The sequence below is a fragment of the Onychostruthus taczanowskii genome, unplaced genomic scaffold, assembly GCF_017590055.1.
Source record: "Onychostruthus taczanowskii isolate IOZ18803 unplaced genomic scaffold, ASM1759005v1 scaffold59, whole genome shotgun sequence".
In the NCBI taxonomy this organism is placed as follows: domain Eukaryota; kingdom Metazoa; phylum Chordata; class Aves; order Passeriformes; family Passeridae; genus Onychostruthus; species Onychostruthus taczanowskii.
Genome location: NW_024503568.1, coordinates 4,665,401 through 4,689,516, shown reverse-complemented (window position 1 = coordinate 4,689,516; position 24,116 = coordinate 4,665,401). Strand labels below are relative to the sequence as shown.

The 24,116-nt window shown below is 35.0% G+C and overlaps 1 protein-coding gene across 5 annotated transcripts in view; it reads left to right on the top strand.

Annotated features, from left to right (window-relative positions):
- The window catches only part of PHF14 (PHD finger protein 14), a 161,019-nt gene that overhangs the window by 51,411 nt on the left and 85,492 nt on the right, over window positions 1-24,116 (top strand). For all 5 annotated transcript variants that reach the window (XM_041418248.1, XM_041418246.1, XM_041418247.1 and 2 more), the window contains exons 14-16: window positions 1,708-1,876; window positions 15,979-16,029; window positions 16,188-16,309. In XM_041418248.1, the coding sequence (XP_041274182.1) occupies window positions 1,708-1,876; window positions 15,979-16,029; window positions 16,188-16,309 (342 nt within the window). The remainder of the gene's footprint in view (window positions 1-1,707; window positions 1,877-15,978; window positions 16,030-16,187; window positions 16,310-24,116) is intronic.

Sequence of the window (24,116 nt, the reverse complement as noted above, 5' to 3'; positions counted from 1 at the left end):
GTGCTTTGGCTTTTCATAAAGACTCCATACTTACATGAGAGAGGGAGGAAACTGTTATCTTTCCTGCAATCTATCCTGTTGTTCTGCTTTTCTAGACCAGCACGTATTCCAAGTGCTTTCATGTGCCTTATTCACCCTGTCTTAAGTTCTTTTGAGATAAGAGGTGATGAATCCTTATAACATTATAATGTAGCCACAATTATCTAATATTTACGTATGGAAAAGTTAAATGAGGAAGGTCTTGAGTCGGTCAGGGTTAGACTAATCTGTTACCCAATCCAGGACTAGAATCTCTCTATTCTGTTTTGGTCTGTGTAGCAAGCCATCATGACTTCTGGTGTTTTTTGGAGAGATCTGAGATTATGCTTCTTGGATTACTTTGAAAGAACTAGAAAACATGGAAAGTTGATGGACGTGGTACTGTGTTAGTCCTCACTGAAGTTCACAGGAGAATTATTCCTGTTGAATGTGTAAATTACAACAAGTATGCTCAAACACAATATGTGTATCTGACTTTGTGCTTTTGTTTATACATGATGGATATGCCTTCTTGTTGCAAATGTGTATTAAAATTTAACTTCAAATAATTAAATACATGGGGTTTTTGTTTTGTCTCTTTCCAAAGCAAATTTGCTCTATTGTTTAGATAATTTTAATGTGGTAATCCCTGTTAATGCCAATTAATAGTACAACATTATGTTGATTTTGGTTTTTTTGGTTAGTATTCTTAAAAAAAAAATGTTTACTGGGAGAACAGTGGTGCATTGGACTTTATTTGAATGGACTTGTAGTTTTTTGAATTGGAAGTGTAGTGCAAGAAGTAATTAAAGCTGGCTCTTCCAGTGAGTATAATGTTTATGTTTTCATTATCATACTTTTACTGAACGTCGACATTTATGACTTTGCATAAGATGATTTTTTGCAAATAAAAACAAGTCCTGATGAATTCTATCTTGTTAATTCTGTCATGTAGCTTGTTAGTAGCATTACTTCAGCATCTCTTAGTTTTTAAAGTTCTTATGGTGATTTTGTATTTTTTTCAGAAACTCAATAGGCATTATTTTTCAATTTAGTGTTCCAAGTTTCTTAATATATGTCTCTGTCTTCTGTATTTGTAATTTTCTCCTAACTATTTTTTTTCAGATTTAAAACCCACTGCCTTAGGAAATACATATTAAAATTTATTTTTGTAACAAACATGTCCTCCAAATCCCTGCCACTAAAGCATGCTCTCATTGGAATGAATTTAGCAACATGTCATTATAAAGATTAACAATCTAGTCTAGTGCAGGATGCCCCTGCGCATGGCAGGGGGGTGGGAACTAGGTGATCTTTAAGATCTCTTCCAATCCAAACCACTGTATAATTCTATAATTAAACTGCAGCAGCAGCTACAGTAATTAATAGATTAGAGATCAGTGGGCAGCTTTAAAAATGAAGATGTGGTAGAATGAAAATGATAAAATAGGGGGCATTTTTCTGGAAGATTAATTCCTACTTTCAGAATCTTGGTTTTCAAAGTCGTGTCAGGAAAATATGAGCATCTTACTTGTGTTTTGCATGGTTGCTTAAAATGAAGCATTTTAGATGTCCATTTGATTTCTTGACTTTTGACTTTTGAATTTGTCTTAAACACAAACACTTCAATATGTTTCTTTTCCTGCTCTTGTGACTGCAGTCTTAAAAAGAAAATCTTCTGCTTTGCAGGCAATGCTCAGAGTGTGACCAGGCAGGTAGCAGTGACATGGAGGCTGATATCGCCATGGAAACCTTACCAGATGGGACCAAAAGATCAAGGAGGCAAATTAAGGAACCGGTGAAGTTTGTTCCTCAGGATGTGCCAACAGAACCGAAGAAAATTCCAATCAGAAACACGGTAAATGATGGTGGAGTTGATGTGTTGAGGCTCATATTCATAATAATATTGTTTTAGATGACCTACATTGTGGACATTTTGAATTGAGGGATTTCAATTAGATTGATGTTCTGTTTTTGTTATATATACCATTTTCTCATTTTAGTGCTTTATTGGTGCTTTATTAGTTGTGGCAAATACTGTTTTACTAAAATAGAAAGCTGGGAAACAGTACTTAACTGAAGAGCTGTACAAGCTTAAGAAAAAATTCAGTTTGCACTTAAACTTAGCCTTAATAGCTCTACCTCACTGGAGTAGTAAGGACACTTGCTAGGGTAGATTTAAATACATTGAATTATAGCTGTAAAATATTTGGTAATTTCCTTATCTACAGGCAGCCTTCTGATTGACTGCACATTTTGCGACTGTCACAAGACCCTATTATTTCAGTTTGTTTGGCTACCTAGTCTTATTAGTGTATATTTTCTTAAACTTTTGTGGGGGATAGAATTTTGAGAAGACAAGCAAAACTTCTCGCTTCCTGTACTGATGAAATATTTAGCGTCTTTCTTTCCTTTGAAAGCTGTACTTCTTTATTAATTACTGTGCAATTTTCCTTAAGTTTTGCTGTCTTACTTGTTCAGAAAACAAGGCTTTTCACGTGTGATGTGTCATACCACCTATAAAAAGAACATACAAATATAAAAGGGCATTTAGGTCCAGGTTACAGCATGAGTAATTCCCATATCTCTTCAGACATAAATAGTTCATCTTCCAATATATTTCTTAATATCAAGAAATATTACAACCTCTCAGAGTTAGATACTATGTCATCTCTCATGCAGCACAACTTTATTTTCTTCACTAAACTTTCTAGACATTATGATTATTATGATTATACTAGCAGATACCGTGCTTAACATACACTGATAGGATTAAGCACATATTTTCCTGACCCAGTCTTAATTGTTTGTTTTAATTTTGGCCACAGCTTTGATTTACCTAATGGCTTCCTTTTCCCAGTCTGTGACTCAGAACTTTAAGAATGACTCAAGCCAAGCTGATTAATTTAGCTCAAACTATTAGGAGTGTGAGTAATCCAAAATTAAATTTTGAGAAACTTCTTTATTTTCCTCATTGAGGGAAAGTACCCTTTTTCCTTATGCATAAGAACTCACAGAATCTTACAGCTGCCTGGGTAGGTTGAACTTACTTGTTGTTATGCTTGTGTTCACACAGAAAGAAGACTTGCTTGGTGTTCTGCTTACTGAACCCTTTTAATCTCATTCCCATTTTTCTTCTTCCTTTGTCTTCTCTCTTTTTATACCTAATGTAGTGCTCTTAGGGTGTGGAGAATCATGATTCTAGGACTAAAGAGAGCTAAAATTATTGCAGGAAAGACATTCATAGTTGTAATAAAAAAAGGAATAATATAAGGCATTGTTCAGAAATCCATAGGAATACGAGATTGATTTGTTCTAAAGCTCATGTAATAACTGCCAAAGTTCTTCTGTGCAAAATGGAAGCAAGTCTGATTGCTCTGAATAGTTCCCCTCATGCTGCGATGATTTGGTGCTTCATGTGTTACATAATATATCTAAACACATTGTAGTATGTAATAAAGAGATTAATTGACTTCCAGTGGCATACTGTTTTGTCACTGTATGGTGTTGCACTGTGGGAAAATACTGCTATCAGTCTAAGAAAGATTTTGTTCCTCTGCTTGAATTTCCTATCTTTGTTTCAGTTTTCTCCAGTTCTCTGCTTTTCTCCAACACATAGATTTGCAGGATAGCATCTTTGCTGCCCTGTGAGCAGGGCTTCTCTGTAAAAGAGAAGCACTGACCACTGACTGTTCCCCCCTCCACTAATTGGCCCCCTTCTGGGTAACTCCCCCAGTTTATATACTGAGCATGATGTTTTATGGAGTAGAATATCCCTTTGGTCAGTTCAGTCAGGCTGTCATGGCTGTGCTCCCTTCCAGCCTTTTGTGCAGCTTCTCCCTGGCAGAGCATGAGACACTGAAAAGTCCTTGATTTGTTAGCAACAGCCAGAACATCCATGTGTTATCAGCATTATTCTGTCAGCATTGCTGATACCAGGTTAGCTCAGCTGGTCAGAGCATGGTGCTAATAATGCCAGGGTTGTGGGTTTGATCCTTGTATGGGCCATTCACTTAACAGCTGGACTTTGATCATCCTTATGGATCCCTTCCAACATAGAATATTCTGTGATTCTCATACTAAATCAAACCCCACAGCACTATACCAGCTACTAATAAGAAAATTGACTCTATCCGAGCCTAAACCAGACCATCTGGCCAGAGACCTGTGGCAATTGAAGCACACTAGTGTTCACAACTTCTACATGACATTGAAGACTCAGTTTCCTTCTGTAATTTGGAAGTGTGAGAGGGCTAAGACTGAAGCAGGTTATTCAGTCAGGACAGTGCTTCTCCCTTGTACAGTTCTCTACATTAATTGTGTGCCAGGACAGTATTTTGTATCCTAACGCTATGTAAGCTTTTTAAAGAACCCTGTGAGTGCTTTTATAGTATTTCTATCTCTTACCTTTCAAATATTCACAGTATATTTACATAAAATCGTAGATTCACAGAATGTTCTGAGTTGGAAGGGGCTCACAAGGATCACTGAAGTCCAGCTCCTGGCTCTGCATGGGTCAGGTCCAAGAACCATATCATGTGCCTGAGAGCATTGTCCAAACACTTCCTGAACTCTGTCAGGCTTGGTGCTGTGACAGCTTCTCTGGGGAGCCCGAGCCCAACCACCCTCTGGGTGAAAAACCTTTTCCTAATATCCAACCTAAATTTTCCCTGACCCAGTTTTAGGCCATTCCCTTGGATCTTGTCACTGGTCACCAGAGAGAAGAGATCACTGCCTGCCCCTCCTCTTCCCCACGTGAGGAAGCTGGAGACTTCAAAGAAGTCTCCCCTCAGTCTCCTCTTCCACAGGCTGAACATGCCACTCCTTGCATCTCTTCCCCTCTAGGCATTTTGCCATCTTTGTAGTCCTCCTTTGAACTTTCTCTGATAGCTGTAATAGCTTTATCTTTTTTATATTATGGTGCTCAAAACTGCACATATCACTTGAGGTGAGGCTGCTCCAGTTCAGAGTAGAGTGGGACAATCCCCTCCCTTGCCCAGTTGTCGATGCTGTGCTTGATGCCCCCCAGGACACAGATGGCCCTCCTGGCTGCCAGGGCACTGCTGGATCATGTTCAACTTGCCACTGACCAGGACCCTCAGGTCCCTTTCTGTGGCACTGCTCTCCAGCCTCTCATTCCCCAGTCTGTCCATACACTGAGGGTTGCCTTGTCCCATGTGCAGATTCCATCCCTTGCCCTTGTTAAGCTTCATACAGTTGGCAGTTGCCCAGATCTCTCATTTAGGACCCTCTGCAGAGTCTCTCTGCTTTGAGGGAGTCAGCAGCTCCTCCCAGTTTAGCATAATTGGCAAGCCTACTTAGTATATCTTCAACTCCTGTGTCCAAGTGGTTTATGAAGATGCAGAGAAGAATTGGGCCTAATATGGAGTGCTGCAGAACCCCACTAGTGACACGTCACCAGTCTGATGTCACCCCATTCACTATAACCTAAGATGACAAGATGAACTTTCCCCTCATGAAGCTGTGATGGTTCTGACTGATGACTTTGTTGTCCTTCGAGAGTTTTTTTGTATCTCCCAGAAAAATCTTCTCCATAATTTTACCAGTCATTGAAGTGAGGCTGTCAGGCCTGTAGTTTCCAGGGTCCTCCTTGCCCTTGAAGACTGGGATATGTGCCAGCTTCCAGTCACCTGGGACCCCTTGGATTCCCAGGACCACTCAAAAATCATCAAAAGAGGTTTTGTAATGATATCAGACAGTTGAGTATTCTCTAATAAGGCCCCATCAGGCCCCATAAACTTACAGGGATCCAGCTGGAGCAGTGATTCCCACACAAATTCTGGGTTGACTGGGAATTGAGCATTCTCACAACCATGGTCTTCAGCTGAGGGCACTGGGACCCCCTTAGCCTGGTGTTGCTGTTGAAGACAGAGGCAAAGAAAGCATTAAACATCTCTGCCTTGTTTGTGGAAAGACAGAGAGAAAGCGCAGCCGTTTGTACTCCATTGTTTTGGAGACAGCAGCATCATATTGTGCTTTAAAATGTAACTTAAGTTTACAAGACCTTTCTGATTTTGAACTTCCTAAGACCATGTAAGTGAATATACAAGGGTAAATTTAAACACACCATACCTTTACTCTGTACAAATGACAAATGAATGTAAATAAACAAGACATTAGACTTTATACTTAATTCTTTTGTATAACAGCTGCATTTGTATAAAGCATAAACAATTTAATGAATTGTTTATGCTTTATACATTTCAAGCCATATGTAGAGACCTTTTAAAGACTTTTTGCATTTCAGTGCGTAGCTTTTTAAACTAGATTTATTTAAAATCTTTATAATTTTATCTTTTTAATTCCAATTTCACACTTTTATAAGCATCACAGATCATTATTTCTGCTGCTAAATAATTTCACATAAATTAATAGCTGATGATTAGCAAATAGCTAATAGAAATCAATAGCTAATTGCATAAACCAGCTATCTATTAACACCTTCCTTATATTTCTTCTAAATCTGAATGTGTTTTTTAACATTTGCTTTTCTAAGCTGTACAGTTTCTTTCACTTTTTTTCCCATAAAGATTATAGAATAGATTGCTTCTTGGGAAAATACTTTAAAGAGATGCAAATAGCATTTCTCAGGAGAACATTGAGAGATTAATGGTTTTACTCAGCTATGTATGTACAGATTTTCAGAGTCTATATGAGTTGATCCATATTATAAAAACACATCTTTTAAACATCTCTTGACTTCATTTGCTATCCTAGAATAAAAAAAAAATACACAGATTATTTTTTTCTTTTATCAAACATGTCATTGCTAAAATAGTTTTGTTAGTCTGGTATTTTACTTTAGCAAGATAAGGGTTTTCCAACTCTGTCCTTTTGAAAAAAGTGAACTTAAGTATATTTTTACAACCCATGCTTTCCCTATAATTTATGCTGTTGTCTGGAAGTATGATGCAGTTCCTGTATTTCACATACATACAACATTTTTTAAAGCAATTTTGTGCTTCTGGGGCTAGCTGTGTGCTCTAAGAGTGGAAGGGATGCTTGGTGTGTCCTTTGAAGTTAAGTAGTGTTTGTGTTGTTGAATATTCCATTTTCCAATAAATGCTGTCAGGTCCTGGTACTCTTAATGAGCATTTTAAAGGGTTTTTTTTTTGCATGGCTTGTTTATGTGGAAATTCCATTTTTCATTCCTTTGTATTGAGAAGCAGCTATCTACCCAGTGTTATAAAGGTGAAATAAAAGAATTTTAGGAACTTAATTGTTGAAGACTGTAAATGAACTATTCTGATGCTCTGATACCAAACTTATTTTTGCTCTTTGAAACCTGAAAATCTTTTTTCTGTAATTGCATTGTATGTGATCCAATGAAACACACAATAATTTTTCTGTTTAGCAGTTTTAAGTCTGTGTTAATTATGGTTTTGACATATAGAACTTAAAGATTATTTGCTGTCAACATAAATGCTCTAGAAAAAAAAATCAGTAGTCAGCCAACTTTCTGAAACTTAAAAGTTTTCATTACAATGAACGTTGTAAAATAACTTCGTTTTTTTAATCGATTAAAAGAAAAGCTCAACTGAGTCTATGACACCATAACATCACAAATGTATAAACTAATTATTTCAGCTTACCAAATACATGCATACATGATAAAGTAGCACTCTCTTTTGGCTTCAGGTCAAATTCAGAATAGAGTGAAGTAAGATCTAGCTCTTCCACAGTGCTTGAAGCAAATGGAGTGTATCAGTTTTACTTTTTTTTCCCGCTTCTTTGTTTTGTTTTGTTTGGAGTTTGGGGATTGTTTTAGTTGGTTGGTTTGATTTTTAAGAAAGCAAGAAGAATAAAAAAGACCTGTAGATGAAAGATCACTTGTTTTTCATGCAGCAAAGGCATGGAGAAATGAACATATTCCAAATGGTATTCCAGTGGTGTCAATACTGGTATCTCTGTAAGTAAGGGTAAGCAGTGTATCTATCACTTCTGCAAATAAGTACTTGTAAGTTGAGTTTTCCAGGAAAGAATCAATTGTTTTAGCAACACCTGAAAACTGAACCCTACTGGCCTCCTTGTCTTTCTGCTTCTATTTCAGTTCTATAAACGTGAGCTTTGGAGAAAATTAGTGTTAAAAAGGATAGAAGTCAATCCTGCTTTTTCTCAGATTCTGTCACTTGTTTAAGCCTGAGAAGCAGTAGTTACAAATTAATTGGTAGACTCAGTGATAGTTTTGCTGGACAGCAGGAATATTGCAAAATTTTTTATTTTCTAGGAAAAATGATCTCAAGACAATGGAAACTAAAAAAATAGAGAAAAAATGTGATTCTGTGTAATTAAGCTTCATGGTTGACTTGTTTCTTTTTATAATCATATTTTGATTAACTGCTGTTTCTTTTTGTCTGAGAGTTCCCTTTTTATTACTGTCATTTTTTGGAAATTTTAATAATTATTTCAGAGGTATTTTTTGAATAGTAGCGATATAGAACATTTAAGATACTCACTTTGATCTGTACTGAACAAGTGTGCCATCTGGTGTCTACATGGCAGTCCTTACCTTTATTTGAAATTATTTTATGTCTATGGGGTGCCATCAGTTGAACATTTCTTCTGCCTTTTAACAAAGCAGAGGGAGTCAAAAGGAATTTTTTCTGCAACTAGATTCATCATAACCTTTTCATTGGCAAAGGAAATTTGTAATTTCTAATTTTTCATAAGGAATGGATGATGTCATGCATTAAAAATTGCTATCCTGGCAAAGTGGTCATGGTTAATGTGTAACAGGATAGAGAACTTGCTATCTGTGTAGTTTCTACCTTGTGGCTCTTTTCATAGGCTTTTGTAGTTTGTTTTATGCACACTATTGATAGATAGTGCACTGATTTCATTAAGTCACTTTTTTGGTGTAGTGAAAGTTTCCCCAATTCCATTTTCTGAGAGTGTTCAGTTTTGCTTGTGTTTCATATCAGAGTTATTCTCTGTTCTGTAGTAATGTAATTCGTCTGCATTGACCTCTTTGTTTGGAATGATTATATAGCATTCCAGTGTTTACTGAATTTTTTTTTTTGTCTTTGGATTATCCTTAGCAGTATATGATAAAGGCTGCATAAGTGAGATAGTTGAGGTTTGGAGGTTTTCGATATGTGTGTCTATGAACCATAGTTTGATAAAAGGTTAAAAAAAAAAACTGTGGAAATATATCATTAATGTTAGTGTGTCAGCTACAACTTGACATAAGATAGAAAGGAAAATGTCTGAAGACTTTAAACAGGATCCAGAATTAAACCATGGGTGTAGTCTCATACTGATCTCTTCACTCTGCATGTCAGCATGTGTAAAAGACAGCTATGTGTCTTTTTCAAGTAGTCACTGTAGCCACAGGTCTGGCAGGGAAATACAAGTCAATATGTGCTGCTGTTTCTGACAAGAAATGAGAATTTTTTAGATTTCCAAAAATCAAAGCACCTAAAGCTTTTCACATTTTGCCGTCTTAAAATTATAACACACAAAACAACTGCTGCAGACTTTCTGCCGAGGAAAGAAATTACTACAGTACCAATAGTTTTGAAAGTCAGATGTATCTTAAATATCATTGTAGTCAAATGCCTGCCACATTTATATTTTCTTTCTTATGGGATGTTTTGAAAAAACACAGAAATCACCACTGATCTTCTGAAAAACTGTGACACAGGAGATCAAATCCAGAGCCATGCTAGTTCAATTTATGTGGAGTGGACTTGAACCCTTGCCACAGACCACAGTTGCTTTCAGTATTTCATATTCTTTTCCATGTATTGTTAACATTGTTAACTCCTGTATATTGTAAAAAACAAGAAATTAAATAGGTGACACTATACACTTTTATCCTCTAGGATCACTTCAGAAAAAAAGCTCATCATGAGGAGCATATACTTCTGACTTTTGGAAATCACCTCCTGTTTTGGTTGGTTTGCAAGTTCTGGATCAATCATGTTGGGCTTTTTCTTTCAACTGGAAGAAAAAGCTTTTGGAAAACAAAAGTGCTGCAAGGGAACATTCTGCTGCTTCTATTGCTGTCTTTGGATTAACTGGTTTAAAGCATAAACAGTGAAACGCAACTGTGAGGTTTAGTGACAGCCGTAGTGGTTTTGGGTCATGTGGGCACGTATTTTGTCCTGTTCTCCATTGTCCTTTCCCACCTGGAAGCTAACATGTCAGCTTGTGGCATCTGTTAGTGATGGCAAACAGACTGTTTCCTTTGCAGCTTTGCTTTGCTGCTTTGTTTCCTTTTGCAAACATTCTGTTGCCTTTCAATGACTGTAGGGTTCATCCTAGGCTTTATTTGTTCTTTACAGATGTCTTTCATTTGTCTCATGTATAGAATTTATTTTTCTGAGAATATTCAAAATCTTTTAGTCAATGCATTATCTAATCTTCTTCATTTTATGTGTTTCTTATTGTTATCCAGTGGCTTATAAACAAAAATACAAAATTCACTTCCAGCTTTTCCAAGTTCACAATGAAGACTGCCACTTCAGTCTTTCTTCTTTTCCTACTTTTAGGGTTGAACCCGTTGTTGATCACATTTTCCCTCAGCGTATTTTCATTCCATTTTGGACAGTGTTCTTTAATGCTGTTTTTTTCTAAAGTGTCTTGAGTTCACCATTTCCTCTCATGCATTGCCCTGTATCCGTCATTCATTTGATCTATGTCACATTGTGTAATTTATGACTTCGTAATTCATTATTAATTTATTGTGTTGGTATTCTGTTTTTTAGGCATTTAAGTCATGATTCTTTTAATTCCCTATGCCAACGTGCAAGTTTCCACTCTGTAACAGCAGAACACTGCACAACCTATGTGGTTACTTTTGTGATACAAAACATGATGGCTGAAAGAAACCAATTTTTTATTTAGCTTTCCCTTGGCTATGGAAATGTGTGCTCTAGTTCTCCTGGTTTTTTCTTTTTTTTTTTTCCCCAAGGCTTTCTCTAACTTTCTTTCTTAATTGTGTTTTATTTCTTGCATTCTATATTATAAAATAATACGTATTTTATGGGGTATTGTAGAAACTGTCAACTTAGATCATTACAAATTGTATTAGACAGGAACAATCCAATGTTGGGTGTTTTCCTACTGCTCTTTCTTTCCAGATTTGATAGCTGTTTGCATGTGATGCCCACCACTGCTTCTCTCTAGGGACTCTTGTAATGTTTTGTGTGTATTTTTAAAACAATAAGCAAGAGAGGTAGGGTTTTATCTTTTCCAACTCTTTAATGAAAAATCAGAAGTTAATGAAATAACTGAAATAACTGAAATGGGGTATGCCTTAATACTGTGAGATTGTTCTCTAACCTCCACAGATAATGAGCCTCTTAGTAAAAGACAGAAAAGGACATTGCCAAACTTTAGGTTTTATTTATTCAGAGCATTGCTCTTTTCAGAGGATGGGCATAAAAATTGCTATGAGGGGTAAACCTTTGGTAAGATATTCTTGGAAAAGATGGCTTGCTTTCATCTTGATGATTTCATTGAATTAAATAGCTCAGTTTCTTTACCCAAGGAAAATAATCTTGCAGGATTTTAAAGAGTTTAATTAGCAGTTTATTTGATCAGGTGTGTCTTTCCCCTCAAGATGTTATGCTAAAAAAGATTAATAAGAAGAATTTAATCTATTTTATCTTTTGCTATTTTTAACTTTTTATCAAAGTGTTTCTTTTGTTCTTGTTTTAAAATAATTCTCTTTTATGTTGGCATCTTAATTCCTTGACCTTTCTTGGTCTGCTCAGATTACTTTGGATTGCATTGCTAATGAAATAAGGTATATTTTTCTCTCTCAGTTCACTGTAAGGTATGTTCTTTGTGATGCAGCAGCTAAATCTGTTTATTTCAAATAATAATTCAAGTAATTCAAATTTTAATTCAAATAATTAATAATTGATTCCCTAATGAAAATAAGTTAATCACTTGCCTACTACTATTTTTTGCCTTTAGTAATTTGTAGACCCATTATTGCAGTATTTGATTCAGATCGATGTATGCCTAAGGTAATTAAATGCTGGAGTGTTTTTTAGAGCGGATGAACAGGAAGGATGAGGTGTGAGTGCTCTCACTTGAGTTGAGGAGCACACAGAGAGAACTTTGGGATACGTTGGGAGGTGTGGTTTGGATGCCCTAGAGAAGAAGTTAAGAACTCACTTGAGAAGGGGAGGAATAGAAATATTTTGTACTGTGGTACTCTTTCAGGAGGTCAAATTTTATTAATTCTACTGGTTTTAGTGTCAATTCATTCCTTTACTTGTATTTTTTCACTACCATAATTGTGAAAGAAATTAAATGAAAAATAGAGTCTGCACTTGTTATGACCTTGGCATGTTTTTCTGAGTTTTTGGGGCAGTTAGGGTTATATAGAATCAGCCCTTAGTTATAGGCATCTAATTTTAAATCCTCAGTTGCCTGTGTAGTAAGCAGAACTGCATGGTGATTCTACTCTGATGCTGTGGGCTCCAGAGCTCAATGGCTGGAGTCTTACTGTTACTAGCAAGGGAAGTGTCTGAGCACATCACACACTTTGCCCTTACTGTAGTCCCCACTGAATGAATTCCAAAGCTGTGTAAGTACAGAATTTAGGAGACATAACCAAAGACTTGCCAGTCAGCAGTCATTAAATGTCAACATTTGAAATAATTTTTCAAAGAAATCTTTTATTTCTACATGAGGAAAATTTTATAGGTACATATTTTGAGCCACTTTCCGTTGTTCAGTACTTTTTTTGAAATTAGTATTCTTGTTTTGAAGTGTCATCTTGTCATAGTTGCCTTGTGTGGGTTGTATCTCTCTAATCCACACCTTGCTCTGGTTTGATCTGGACTGAGTTGTCTGTCCCAAGTTGTAGAAGTTTTACAGCATTTCTACGTTCTGCAGTAAAATAAAAAAGCTGACATAGCACTGGCATTAATTGGGATTTTGCTTGAGTGCTGATAGCATAACTTTGGTTTCCCAACTTACTGTTTGAACACTTTGGAAATGCCAGAACAAATTTCACAAAACTGTCTTGCTCCATTTTATGGTATAGGAAAATCCTCAGTTGAAGGTATCTCTGTAGTATTGAATTTCCAAGTATTTTGATTTTAAAAGAATCACTGTCTTTATGGGCATCTTTTGCTGGATTAACATAATTTTGAGTATGAACAAGTTTATCTCAGTTGTAATATATGCCATTTAATAGCAAAGTTCCTTTAGCTGCTTTTAAATAACAAATCTTAAATTGTTTATGGCAAGTACATGCAGCACTAATATTTTGTATTTATAATCTCTGATGTTTTCATTCTGAGCCTGCTAATGACATAAATTATTAAAAGTGATTTAAAACACAGTACTTCGAGGCCAACAGCAATGAATAATATTGAATAAAGTAATCCAGATTTACCTGATTCTTTCCTGCTGACCTGTAAGTTAACTTTAGTGGCAACATATGTAAAATTACATGTGTCAAATTACTGGAGGGCTGTTGCTGAAAATCAAAGAATATTCAATTTTCAGTTGTTAATTTGGTCTTATTTTTCATGTCAAATGCTGGCAATAGTAAAATGATCTGAGCAGAAGCATTGAATATATGTTTCACTATGGAGGTCCATTTGGAAAAAAAAGCATAAAATTGCTATTTTAAAATCATATCAAATATCCTACAAATATGTGTGCTAATATGTTGATTTTAATGTTTGTTTCCTGGTGATTATTGAACAAACTCAGGTATGTTTGAAGGTTTAGAAAGCTAATGAAAGCATAAAGAAAGTATAATTGAATGTGACATTCCTTTTCATAGGCATCATGCATTATATAGCAGGAAGGTGAAGACTAACATTTTCTTGGCAAAATAATAAATAAAATTAAAATGAAATAATATAAAGTAATTATAAACCTTATGTCTCCATTTTGCTGAAGTTTAAATATGTTTCATTATTCCTTAAAATTGAGTTATTAACTCGTAATACTTTCTATTCAGAGTCAAAGGTAATGTGATTATTACCTAGATTTCCAAATTATGTATAGGTTTTCAAGATAGCATTACTCTGATGGTGCAAGGCATGCACTCTTTGTCTCTTGCTGCTTAAGCATGAAGAGTGAGGACTGTAATACTGCCTTCATTGGCATGCACCATTATACCTACTTTATAATCTTTACACAGCTGCATTCAGGAGGGCCTCCATAGCTTAAAATTGTCCAAGTTTGTAAATGTTCTTAGGACTAATTCCAGAGGCTGAAAGTAGTAAAATTGGCAGTTAGTGTGCTGGGGTCTGATCAAAATGTTTTTGTCTAGTTTTAACTTGCAGTGACCTTGAATTGTGTAACATGTAGCTGACACATAACCCATGTTACATTAATATCTCTAATATTGCACTGATGAATTCAGTTGTCTGTAGTAAATAATTTTTTTTCCAAATTTTGGCACTACTGTGTGGCTTGTGGAATGTAGAACACCTCAATTACTAAATGTATTGTAAATAGTGGTACGTATTAAATAAATAAGGTTTTAAATTTTTTTATAAATCACTCTTAGGGAAATGTGAAAGAGAATCCTCATGGCAGTTAAAGTATTCTAAAGAGCCATGAAACAGAGCAGCATTTTCCATCCCACTACATTCATTGCTACTACAGTGTTACATCTTCTCTAAAAATCTTCCCAAATGGAATGTTGACAACATACACAGATCAAAATCTGCAGAAGTATAAAGGTATAGATGTGTTGAAGTGGCTGGTTTATTTGCAGTGTAGCAGCATTTAAATCTGTAAAACAGTTTAAAATAGAGAACTGTTTTCAATTTGAAGCTAGTATAAATCATCTTCAAAGAGGACCCAAACAGGAGAAGCATTATACTGTTACCCTATTTGAAATTGAATTTATGATTGCTTGTGCTTCTAATCTGGTCTAAGATTTTTTTGATGAGCTGTTTTTTACTTTTTCTGCAGTGAACACCAGTTGCTTCAGAAAACGTTTTAAGAAACTGTAAAGTAGGCAGTGCTTTTCTTTATCATATGATAAATTATTTCCTAATTGGGTAATTTTATCCCGTAAAAAAAGCATTTTCCTGTTTTTTTTATGTATTTATGTTATTCGTGTCTGTGTGGCAGACATTTTAGGTTACTGGAATAGTCTCTGATGTTTGTTATTTCCTTCCACATTCCTTCTGATACACTTTCATTTTTATACAAGAAAGAAAGAGTGATATTGTCAGCTTGTGGCAGTTGCATATCACGGGCAGGTGAATAATGCTGTTGTTTCAAAGATAAAATGTAGTCACTGAACCTGAACTCATGCAAGTTGTCCCCAGTAACTTAAAAGGTGCTTGTAAACCTTTGGTGCTCACTGGTACAGTCCATGGATACCCCTTGTCCTCGACACTCTTGGTATTTATACTTTTTGGCCAACTGCAATACTGAAAAAAATCCTACTTGTGTGGAATCATCAGAAACATCTGTTGTGTCCCAGTCATAGTTGGTATATGCTAAGCTTTATGAGCATTTGCTATATACCCATTATACTAATCTTCAGTTTCAAAGTTTTAATTCTTGTTACTCCTCAAAATCTGTTAAGTTATTTTGTGTTGCTGTTTTGGTAAAGTTCTTTATTTTGTTTTAATCTTATCACTTAGCTTATAAACAGAGCGCATTATTAATGCTGAATGAGTGATTTTAAATACACTGTTCATATCAATTTTGAAATGACTTGTTTGGGGAAGTTTGTGCAAAGTTTGTAAAAGATTTTTAATTCTAGTGGCAGTATTTTTAAAAATAAGGCTTAACATACTCAAATATTTATATTTACTTTTTGGCTAGTTCTACAGATTTATATTCAAAATGTGTAGCTATTGTCCCAATACTGGCAGTGGTTCTATAGGTAGTGCTTTAAATTATTTCCTGCTGTATGTTTTTGTTGTTAGGAATAATAGATAAATAGCAAAAACATTCTGTTACCTAACAATGAATTTTAAATATATTCTCTTCTAGAGAACTAGAGGACGAAAACGAAGCTTTGTGCCTGAAGAAGAAAAACCTGAGGTTGGAATATAGTGCTTTGTTTGTTTGTTTTTTTAACAGTTTCACAAAAAAATTAAACTTTGGGCTGAAGTGTTACTTTCCATGGCATAATTGAAAATATTTGCTTTCCTTCCCTCCTTTCCTCCCCATTCCTTTCTTTTTGCCTTCTGCTGTGACAGGAACGTATTCCCAGAGAAAGAAGGCAACGACAGTCTGTGCTGCAAAAGAAGCCCAAGTCAGAGGATTTAAGGACTGAGTGTGCTACCTGCAAAGGCACTGGAGACAATGAAAATCTAGTCAGGTAGGTTTGATACTCTGACCTTATGAGGAGTTAAAGTCCCATCTTTATCACTTTGTTGTGATTAAAATGAGGAAAATTTACTTTTTGAAAACACAATAAATTTCCTCCCCTTATTTAGGAGTAACATTACATCAGAAATACTGGCTTGATTCATTTATTGATCTGCCAAAAACATTTATATTTTAAATAACTAAGATAATCTGGTTTTCTAACACAGGAGAATTAATTTGCTCTCATCAGGGTGAATTGTCAATGTTTTAGGGCAGGTCAGAAAGATAAACTGACATTTTAATGATATTAAAGCTACCTGAGCATCCTAAAAGTAATTAAATTAAAATAATCAACAATTTTATGACCTGAAATGTGGATTGTGAAGAATTTATGTTTTAAAAAAGGTATTAATGCTACCTCCATTAATGCAGATCATGAAAGGGTTTGATAATCATGTTTCTTATCTAGAAATGAAATAGAAATGGAAAAAAGACCACTGAATGATGTTTTAGTAGGTGTAGAAATCTAATTAAAGCATAGAATAGCTGCTATTAAATAGCTACCATTGACCGCAACTTCTGCAGATTTTTTATAGCTCGCATTGTAGTATCTTTGCAAAGGTGTAAAAACTGTTCACAATTCTTGAAAGAAGAATCATGGACCTTATCAATCAGAAAGTGGGTTTTAAATGCATCTACAGAGATTTCATTAAGATGATCTTAGAAGTTCAGATTTTAAAAAGTGTGTTGTACTTAGGTACTGTATGATTCAATGAGATTTTTCTAGACAAGTTCTTCTCTTTAGGTCAGATATAATTGTTGCTTTTAACTGGAAGGACTACTCCAAAATAAGTATATTAGTTTATTTCTGGCGGTCAGAGTTACGAGAAAGGTCAGAGTAACTGATGACATAGGCAAGCAACACATAGCTCTGTAATCAGAATGTGTCACAGGTACAGATGCCTTGTACATACTCAGAATAGCTGGTTTTAGTATCAACCACAGCATATGGTTTACCGTAGAAGTTAATAAAATTTCAAGGTTGTGTGCCAGAGTGTATTTGTGTTTCCAAATTGGAGGCAGTGCCTGTGTACAAGCTCATCAGTAACTGTGACTCTCATCTATAGACAAGCCACTTCTGCTGGGTAATCTTAGATCCTGCTCAGAACCAGACTGTGAAACAGGAGGGTGTTACGGGGATTGCTCATGCAGTTACACTGATGAGGACTGGTGGCAGAAGGTTTTTATCTGCCCATGACAAGATAAAGGGCTTTCTTAAGCCCTATAGGTTACAAGAAATACAAGATACAGGAAAACCATTTCGTTGTGGGAAGGAATCTTGGTAAAACACGTGCTGTGTTTTACTGTGAAAAAGGCACTGAATTAGGGGTTTTTATCAGGCTGTTTTTTGGAAATGTTAAAAATACCACATTGGAGGACCTAAAGGATGAGAAAATGGCGTGAGGAGCTGTATGTTTAAGGTGTGATTAAAAAATAATAGTAGAAAATTACTGTTATGTCCTGTTTACTGCAAGAAAAGATTTTAGCAGTAATTTAGATGGGCCAGAAGTAAACATATTACATGCCAAAACTCAACAGGTTCTCTTAAAAATCACCCTCATAATTAGGCCAAGAAACTGAACAGTACTCCTGCACAGGAGAAGAAGTTTGTGTTCTAATCCATTGTTCCTAATTTTCTGAAAAATATTTCCTTAAATCTTATTTCCTATGTTAATTTTTTTAAAATATTTAAATTTAAAACTTGCTTTTCTTCAGATAATTCCTATAAATAGCTTCAACTTTGTCCAGTTTAGGTTAGTACTGCTTCTAAAGAGCTGTGAATTACTTTTGATAATTACTAAATTATGTTAATTCTGCAGTGTAAGATGTAGGGGAGTGATCCACCAAGTGTTGCTATGTCAGAGAAAGTTTTCAAAAGCTTCTTTTCCATTGCATTGTCACAAAGTCATATGGGTGATGCTCTACCTGCACTGGTGCTTTTTTTTCCCTGTGCCATCATGCAGGACTCCTTTGTGGTGGTAGAAATAGTGTTTTAAACGCAAGGTTATAGGACTCCTTGCAAGGAAGAAATGCTAAGCAGGGAAAAAAAGTATTTTTACAATGTCTGTCTGTTTGGCACTATGTTAGTAAAGCCCAAAATTTCTCAGATCTTTATTATTATCTTTGGTCTTCACTAAAATTACTGGATTTAATTTTCCCTCTTTCTAACCCATCTGTAACTAAGAAAAGGGGGGTTGTGGTTATGTTATACAAGAGATTTTTCTGAATATAAAAATTCATCACTAAGTTAAGCACAAGTATGCAACTGGTGAAACTGCAGATTTAGGAAATAGTCTTGAAGAGCCTTCTGTCTTTTTCTGCTGTCTGTTACCACAAACAATGCTGGTTACTTGACACTTGGACAAACTGCTTTTAAAAATTGTAGGTTCTTCTAAACTTTATTTGGCCCTCATTCTAGAGTCGCTATCTGAGTAAGGATTAGAGGAAGATGAGGGATGTTTTCGTATTTCAAATAGTGCAGCAAAAATTTATAATCTATAATAATAATTTATTTAGCAATGAATCTCAGGCAAAAAAATATTATCTAACTAGTTCTTACTGTATGACTATTGGAATTCTTGCTTCAGTTGCAATTTCAGGTGCTTCTGGGTAGCATTGAATGATTAAGGGATTATTTGCTATATGTTCAGTGGCTTTACTTAACCTGTTGTTATTATGGTTTAAAACCAAAAAATAACTATGGAAGGATTTATCCTTAGAAAGTGCATTTCATTCTGATGAATCATAATGCTTTACTAACTGACTGAATTATGCTTTGGTGACTATTGTGATAAAAATTAGGGTATCTTTAATTATAAGCTTTTGTCTAAAACTTATTGACATGTTGCTTTTATTTATGCTCATAGTTTAGCATATGTATGTATTATAGACCTGCCAAGAGAGTGCTTATTTAATCAGAGATGTGAGATAATATAGATAGGCTCTTTCAGTATAGTACAATGCACTAGAACTGAAAGTTTAGATTTTGTGGTTTTGTCCTCTAGAAAGGCTCAGTCTTGTGATCCTTATGTGATGGCTTTTTTTTTTTCAAAAGTAATTACAGTGAATTTATTTTATAAATTCTTCTGTACATGTCTGTATAAATTCCATTGAACTAAGTAAATCTGCAGTTTTGCTCTTTTACAAGAATAATTATTGGCACGGTCAAGATTCGCAAATCTAACAGTGAAACATTAGTTGAAACCACATACTCAAGTAAGGCAAAGTTGAATCTGTAACTGTCATTATAAATAAGTGAGAAAGCTATAGCTGTAATTAGAGGAAAGTGTGGATTTTGAGTATCTTTTTACTCAAATGATCTGTCATTGAGTTTTGAGAGGAAGAGTAGTAAAAGATGGAGGTTTTATAGTACTTTATATTTGACACAGATAGGTTTGATATGGGGCAGGCATTAAGACACAGTACTTTTTAAAAAAAGAGAAGAGGTAAATTTTCTGAGAAACTCAAAACAAACAGTACTTTTAAAATTATTTTCTTAGAGCTGACCTCTGCTGTTTGTTTCAGAAAGCATTTAGATATGATGCTTTTACTTTAATTTTGTGACTCTTTTGAAGTCATATAGTCATTTAGACATTTAAAAGGTTTCCTGAGTGCTTAATTACAGTCTTGCATGAATTGCTTAGAATGATAAATCTTGCAGAGGAATTGCTTTGTTCGTAAGTACCTCCTGTTTTGTTTTTTTTTTAAATGAGGCTGTAATTCACTGATGCAAATCTTTAAAAATAGCTCCCCAATAGTTCTCTTTACAATGTCACCATATTTAGTATAAACATAAAGAAGTGTCTTTCAGGTGGCTCAATATGTGATAGGGAAAACCTTATTGTAGCATTGTACAGATAAAGTGCTTCTAGCACAGTATTACTATATAATTTTAATGTGTAGAACAGTATTTTAAAGAAGAATCCTCATGCTAATCCAGTTTAAGCACTTTCAAGGGAGGACTTCTAAATTGCTTCACTTCTAAAGAAGTGGCCTCTTCTCAAAAAATAATCCAGTTTTCACCTGCTCCTATTAAAAAAAAAAATTAAATACGGTATCTGTTGTTTGCTTTAAGATATGCTTGGGTGATACTTTGAAATGTAATGCATTAGATAAAATTGACAACTCCGTAGTAGATTTGAGAAGAGCAGAACAGAGTATCGTTCTTGTATGGCCCAAAATCAGGTTAAAGAAATCTCTGAAAAACATTTGATTTCTTCATCCAACAATTTTGAGCAGGCATATTGTAGTACATTCTTTTGTAGTTTTGTGTATTGAAATTTTCTGCTGTATTGTCAGTTAAGTTAGAATTTTCCATTTCATTTGATTTGCAGTAACTGAGGTAAAATTATGACTTCAGCATTACAGAGACGGTATAAAAGATGAAGGTCATGTATTTGAAAGCATAGAAAATAGAATTTATTGAAAACATAGATTTGAATGCTGGTTATGAAATATTCAAAAAACATAAATCTGCAAAGCAAATTATCAAGAATGTATGTAGTATTTATTTTTAATGCATGTGTTTACTAGGAAATAAGCTAAATGTAAAAGTATATTTTCTGGTATATTCTCACTTCTCAAGCAGTCTAATGTGTTGCACATACAGTCACTGTATCAAGGCAGACAGGGAAGGTGAGGAGGAGGAAAGGAAAAAAAAAGAAAATATATGCAGTGTCATATTTATTAAATAAAAAAAAACATGGAGGAAAATTAACTATAAGGTTGACTACAGTAGAAGTTATCCAGTCATACTATAACTGAAAAATCTTTTAAAGGCATGTGACATCTGTAATTCTGGTGCTACAAATGTATGTATCAAATTTAGGATGATAATTTATACTGTATAAAGGATTGCATGCTTAGCTGCACACAGTGGTCAGCTTTAAGTCTGCTTCTGACAGAAAGTATGTTCTAGACAGTCTGTTTTGAATCCTCTTGAGATCTTCTGTCCAGAAATGTCTCTCACCAGATTTCCTTAATTGTATTTGTCTTGTATAGTTTCATCTTCACATTTTTATTTCTTACATTTCCATGCAAAGGGGCATGCCAAACTTCAGATTAAGGATTTCTTCTTTATTTGTTCAGCTGTTAGTTTTGAATCTCTTCACAAGCCAAAGTTTATTCCAGAACAAGTACATAAATTATTCATTACTTTAAATGCAGCGCAACAAAATTCACAGTCCATCATAGTGATTGAAAGCCTATTATTTACAGTAGAAGTTCAAGGCCTCTAATGTAGGGATTAATCACAAAGAAAATGTTAGTTAAGTCACAATTTGCAGCAATCTTGTGTTACAGAAGATTACAAATGCATTATTTTGTTGGAATGAACTAAGAGAATGAAAGAAAATGTAACATTCAGTTGTATAGTTTATTTCTGCTATATAATTTACCGGGATTAATTCTGTGAGTTAACTTTTCAAATTGCTTGAGTTACCTGTTAGATAATTTTTTGCATAATTTGTCATTGTATTGCCTTCTGAAAAGTGTTTATTTTTTTTATGCTAGATAACAGGATAGTACATGCAATGACAAATGTGCATTTTCTTCAGAGGACATTATTCAAACTGAATTTGCATTGCATTGTACTTTCCATAAATTCATATGCTAGGGCAGACATTAAAAAAAAACCTGTAGGCATTGTGAAGCTCTTTTGCCAAGTGCCTACAAGTCAGGCATAGGTCTGATAATGAGACTCGTTCTGCTGTCATACAGGGCTTGTCTAGAAGCAAGCTGCTGGGTGCATTTGGATTTGGGCTCTCCAGCTGCCTGAAGCTGCTCATGCCTGGAACATTTGCAAAAAGTGCATGTCAGAACCCCTTGGGTTTTCTGTTGATTAGGCATCAGTCTGTTTACTTGGCACCTGCTGGATTACTGTAGTACTCTTGTCTGTTATCTTCCTGAAATGAGACAGCAAAATCTGAATTGAAGCCCAGGTTACTATTTTCCCTTGATTGTTTTGCTGCTTAACTCTTAGGGAAAACTTAAACCATCTAAAGAATAGAAGCTCAGGTCTTTGGTTATTGATTTTATGTTCCATCTCTGGTTTGTTCCTTGATACTGTGTAGTCTTGAAGGAACTATCTTATAGGTAGTCTGTGTAGGAGTGGTGCAAAACTGAAATGTTGGCGGTATTGCCATGTGTTAAAAACCTGCTACCTTTCAGTTCTCTTATCAGACGTAAAAAATTCAGGCTGGGAAATATGCACAGAACCATCCCATGTGGTTTTTCTGTAAAGTTTAGTACTGAGTCTTTGTTTTGCAAAGGAGAGCAAAACTGCATGAGAAGTTATCTGGCCTGCCATGCTTTCTGATCAAATGCAGGTACAGCAAAGGCTGCTGTAAAATGAGAAAGTGATCCCTCCCCTACACACTCCATAAAAGGGGTTTGTTTTTGGTTTTTTTTTTTTTTTTGGGGGGGGGGGCAGTTATTTAATGACATTTCCTATTAATAAGCTGGGAAAAATAGAGGAAAAATGGATATTTGACTCTCTTCAGCATTAGGAAAGTTTAAAACCCTGTTGGAGCATTACTGTGATATTTGATGGGGTTTGTTGGTGTTCCTCTTAGAAGTAAATAGGAGAAAGCAGTTTGAGCATTCCCCAGTGGTTTTTCTTCCCATTTTTTTCTGGGCTGTTTACTGATCTGCCAGTAAAACCTTCTTGCAGTTCATTCTGGGCTTTAGTCTGTAGAAGCCTACTGAACAGTAGAAGTTTATATTCTTCAGGTATAAGTGTAATTGTCCAAAGTTCTTAGTATTGATATTGGAAGTATGTTGATACAGAAAGCTTCTGTACCAGTCTCATGAGCTTCAGAAATATGCAACAAGATTACCACTTGTAAATGAGAGAATCATTCTACAGGTTTACTTTGCTTTCCCCTAACAAAGAGTATTTTACCATTTTTTCATTATTGAACTTTTAATATATGTTATCCTTTTCTTCCCTTCAGTTACAGATGCTTGATCAAGTCTTTACTGCAATCAGGGGTTTGTAAATTACAACTTGAAACTATATTTCACAGTTATGATCTGTTTCCCAGACAGCTATATATATATTGAGATTAAATTTATTATTTTTCTTCTTGCCCTAGGAAATATATGTGTCAGAGACCTTTGCTCCTGATTTTGTGTTCTATAACTACTAGCATTTATAATAATTTATAAAATAGAAAAAAACAATATAGAGGTTCCTGGCTATAAGTAATGAGTGACTTCTCTGGATAAAGCAGTCAATGAATGAGATGTTTTTTCAGAAGATTAAAATTATTTCATAAAAAAAGATGCAGATTTTGATGAAATTGCAGTTTGTGTTGGAAGAGGAGAGACTCATGACGTATCAAATTATTTCCCAGTCTGGTTACCAGTAATAGGTTATGACTGCAAAAATATCTACCTGGATGGGGTCAGCAGCTTCTTATTTTTGTGGGCATTCTTATGATTTTTTTGTTACATCAAATTGCATCAAATAGTTCAGTTCTGTTGGCATTTTAATGTGTCACTTGCTCCTTCATTCTGGCCAACCTGCTTCAGTCACTTTAAGTGCAGCAAGCTTATCACATCAGAATATTTCATAGTACAGCGTACTCAGAGAGCAAATGTCAAATTCATTACCAATTCAGTTGTTTTGCATTGTTAAACTGAGCCATTGCTGCAGAAGCTGCAAGACTGAAATTTATAGTTAGGAAATTTATGACATGAGAATTTTCATGTCCAGGAAATAAAATGCTGTGGTGGAAGACCACGGCAGGAGACAC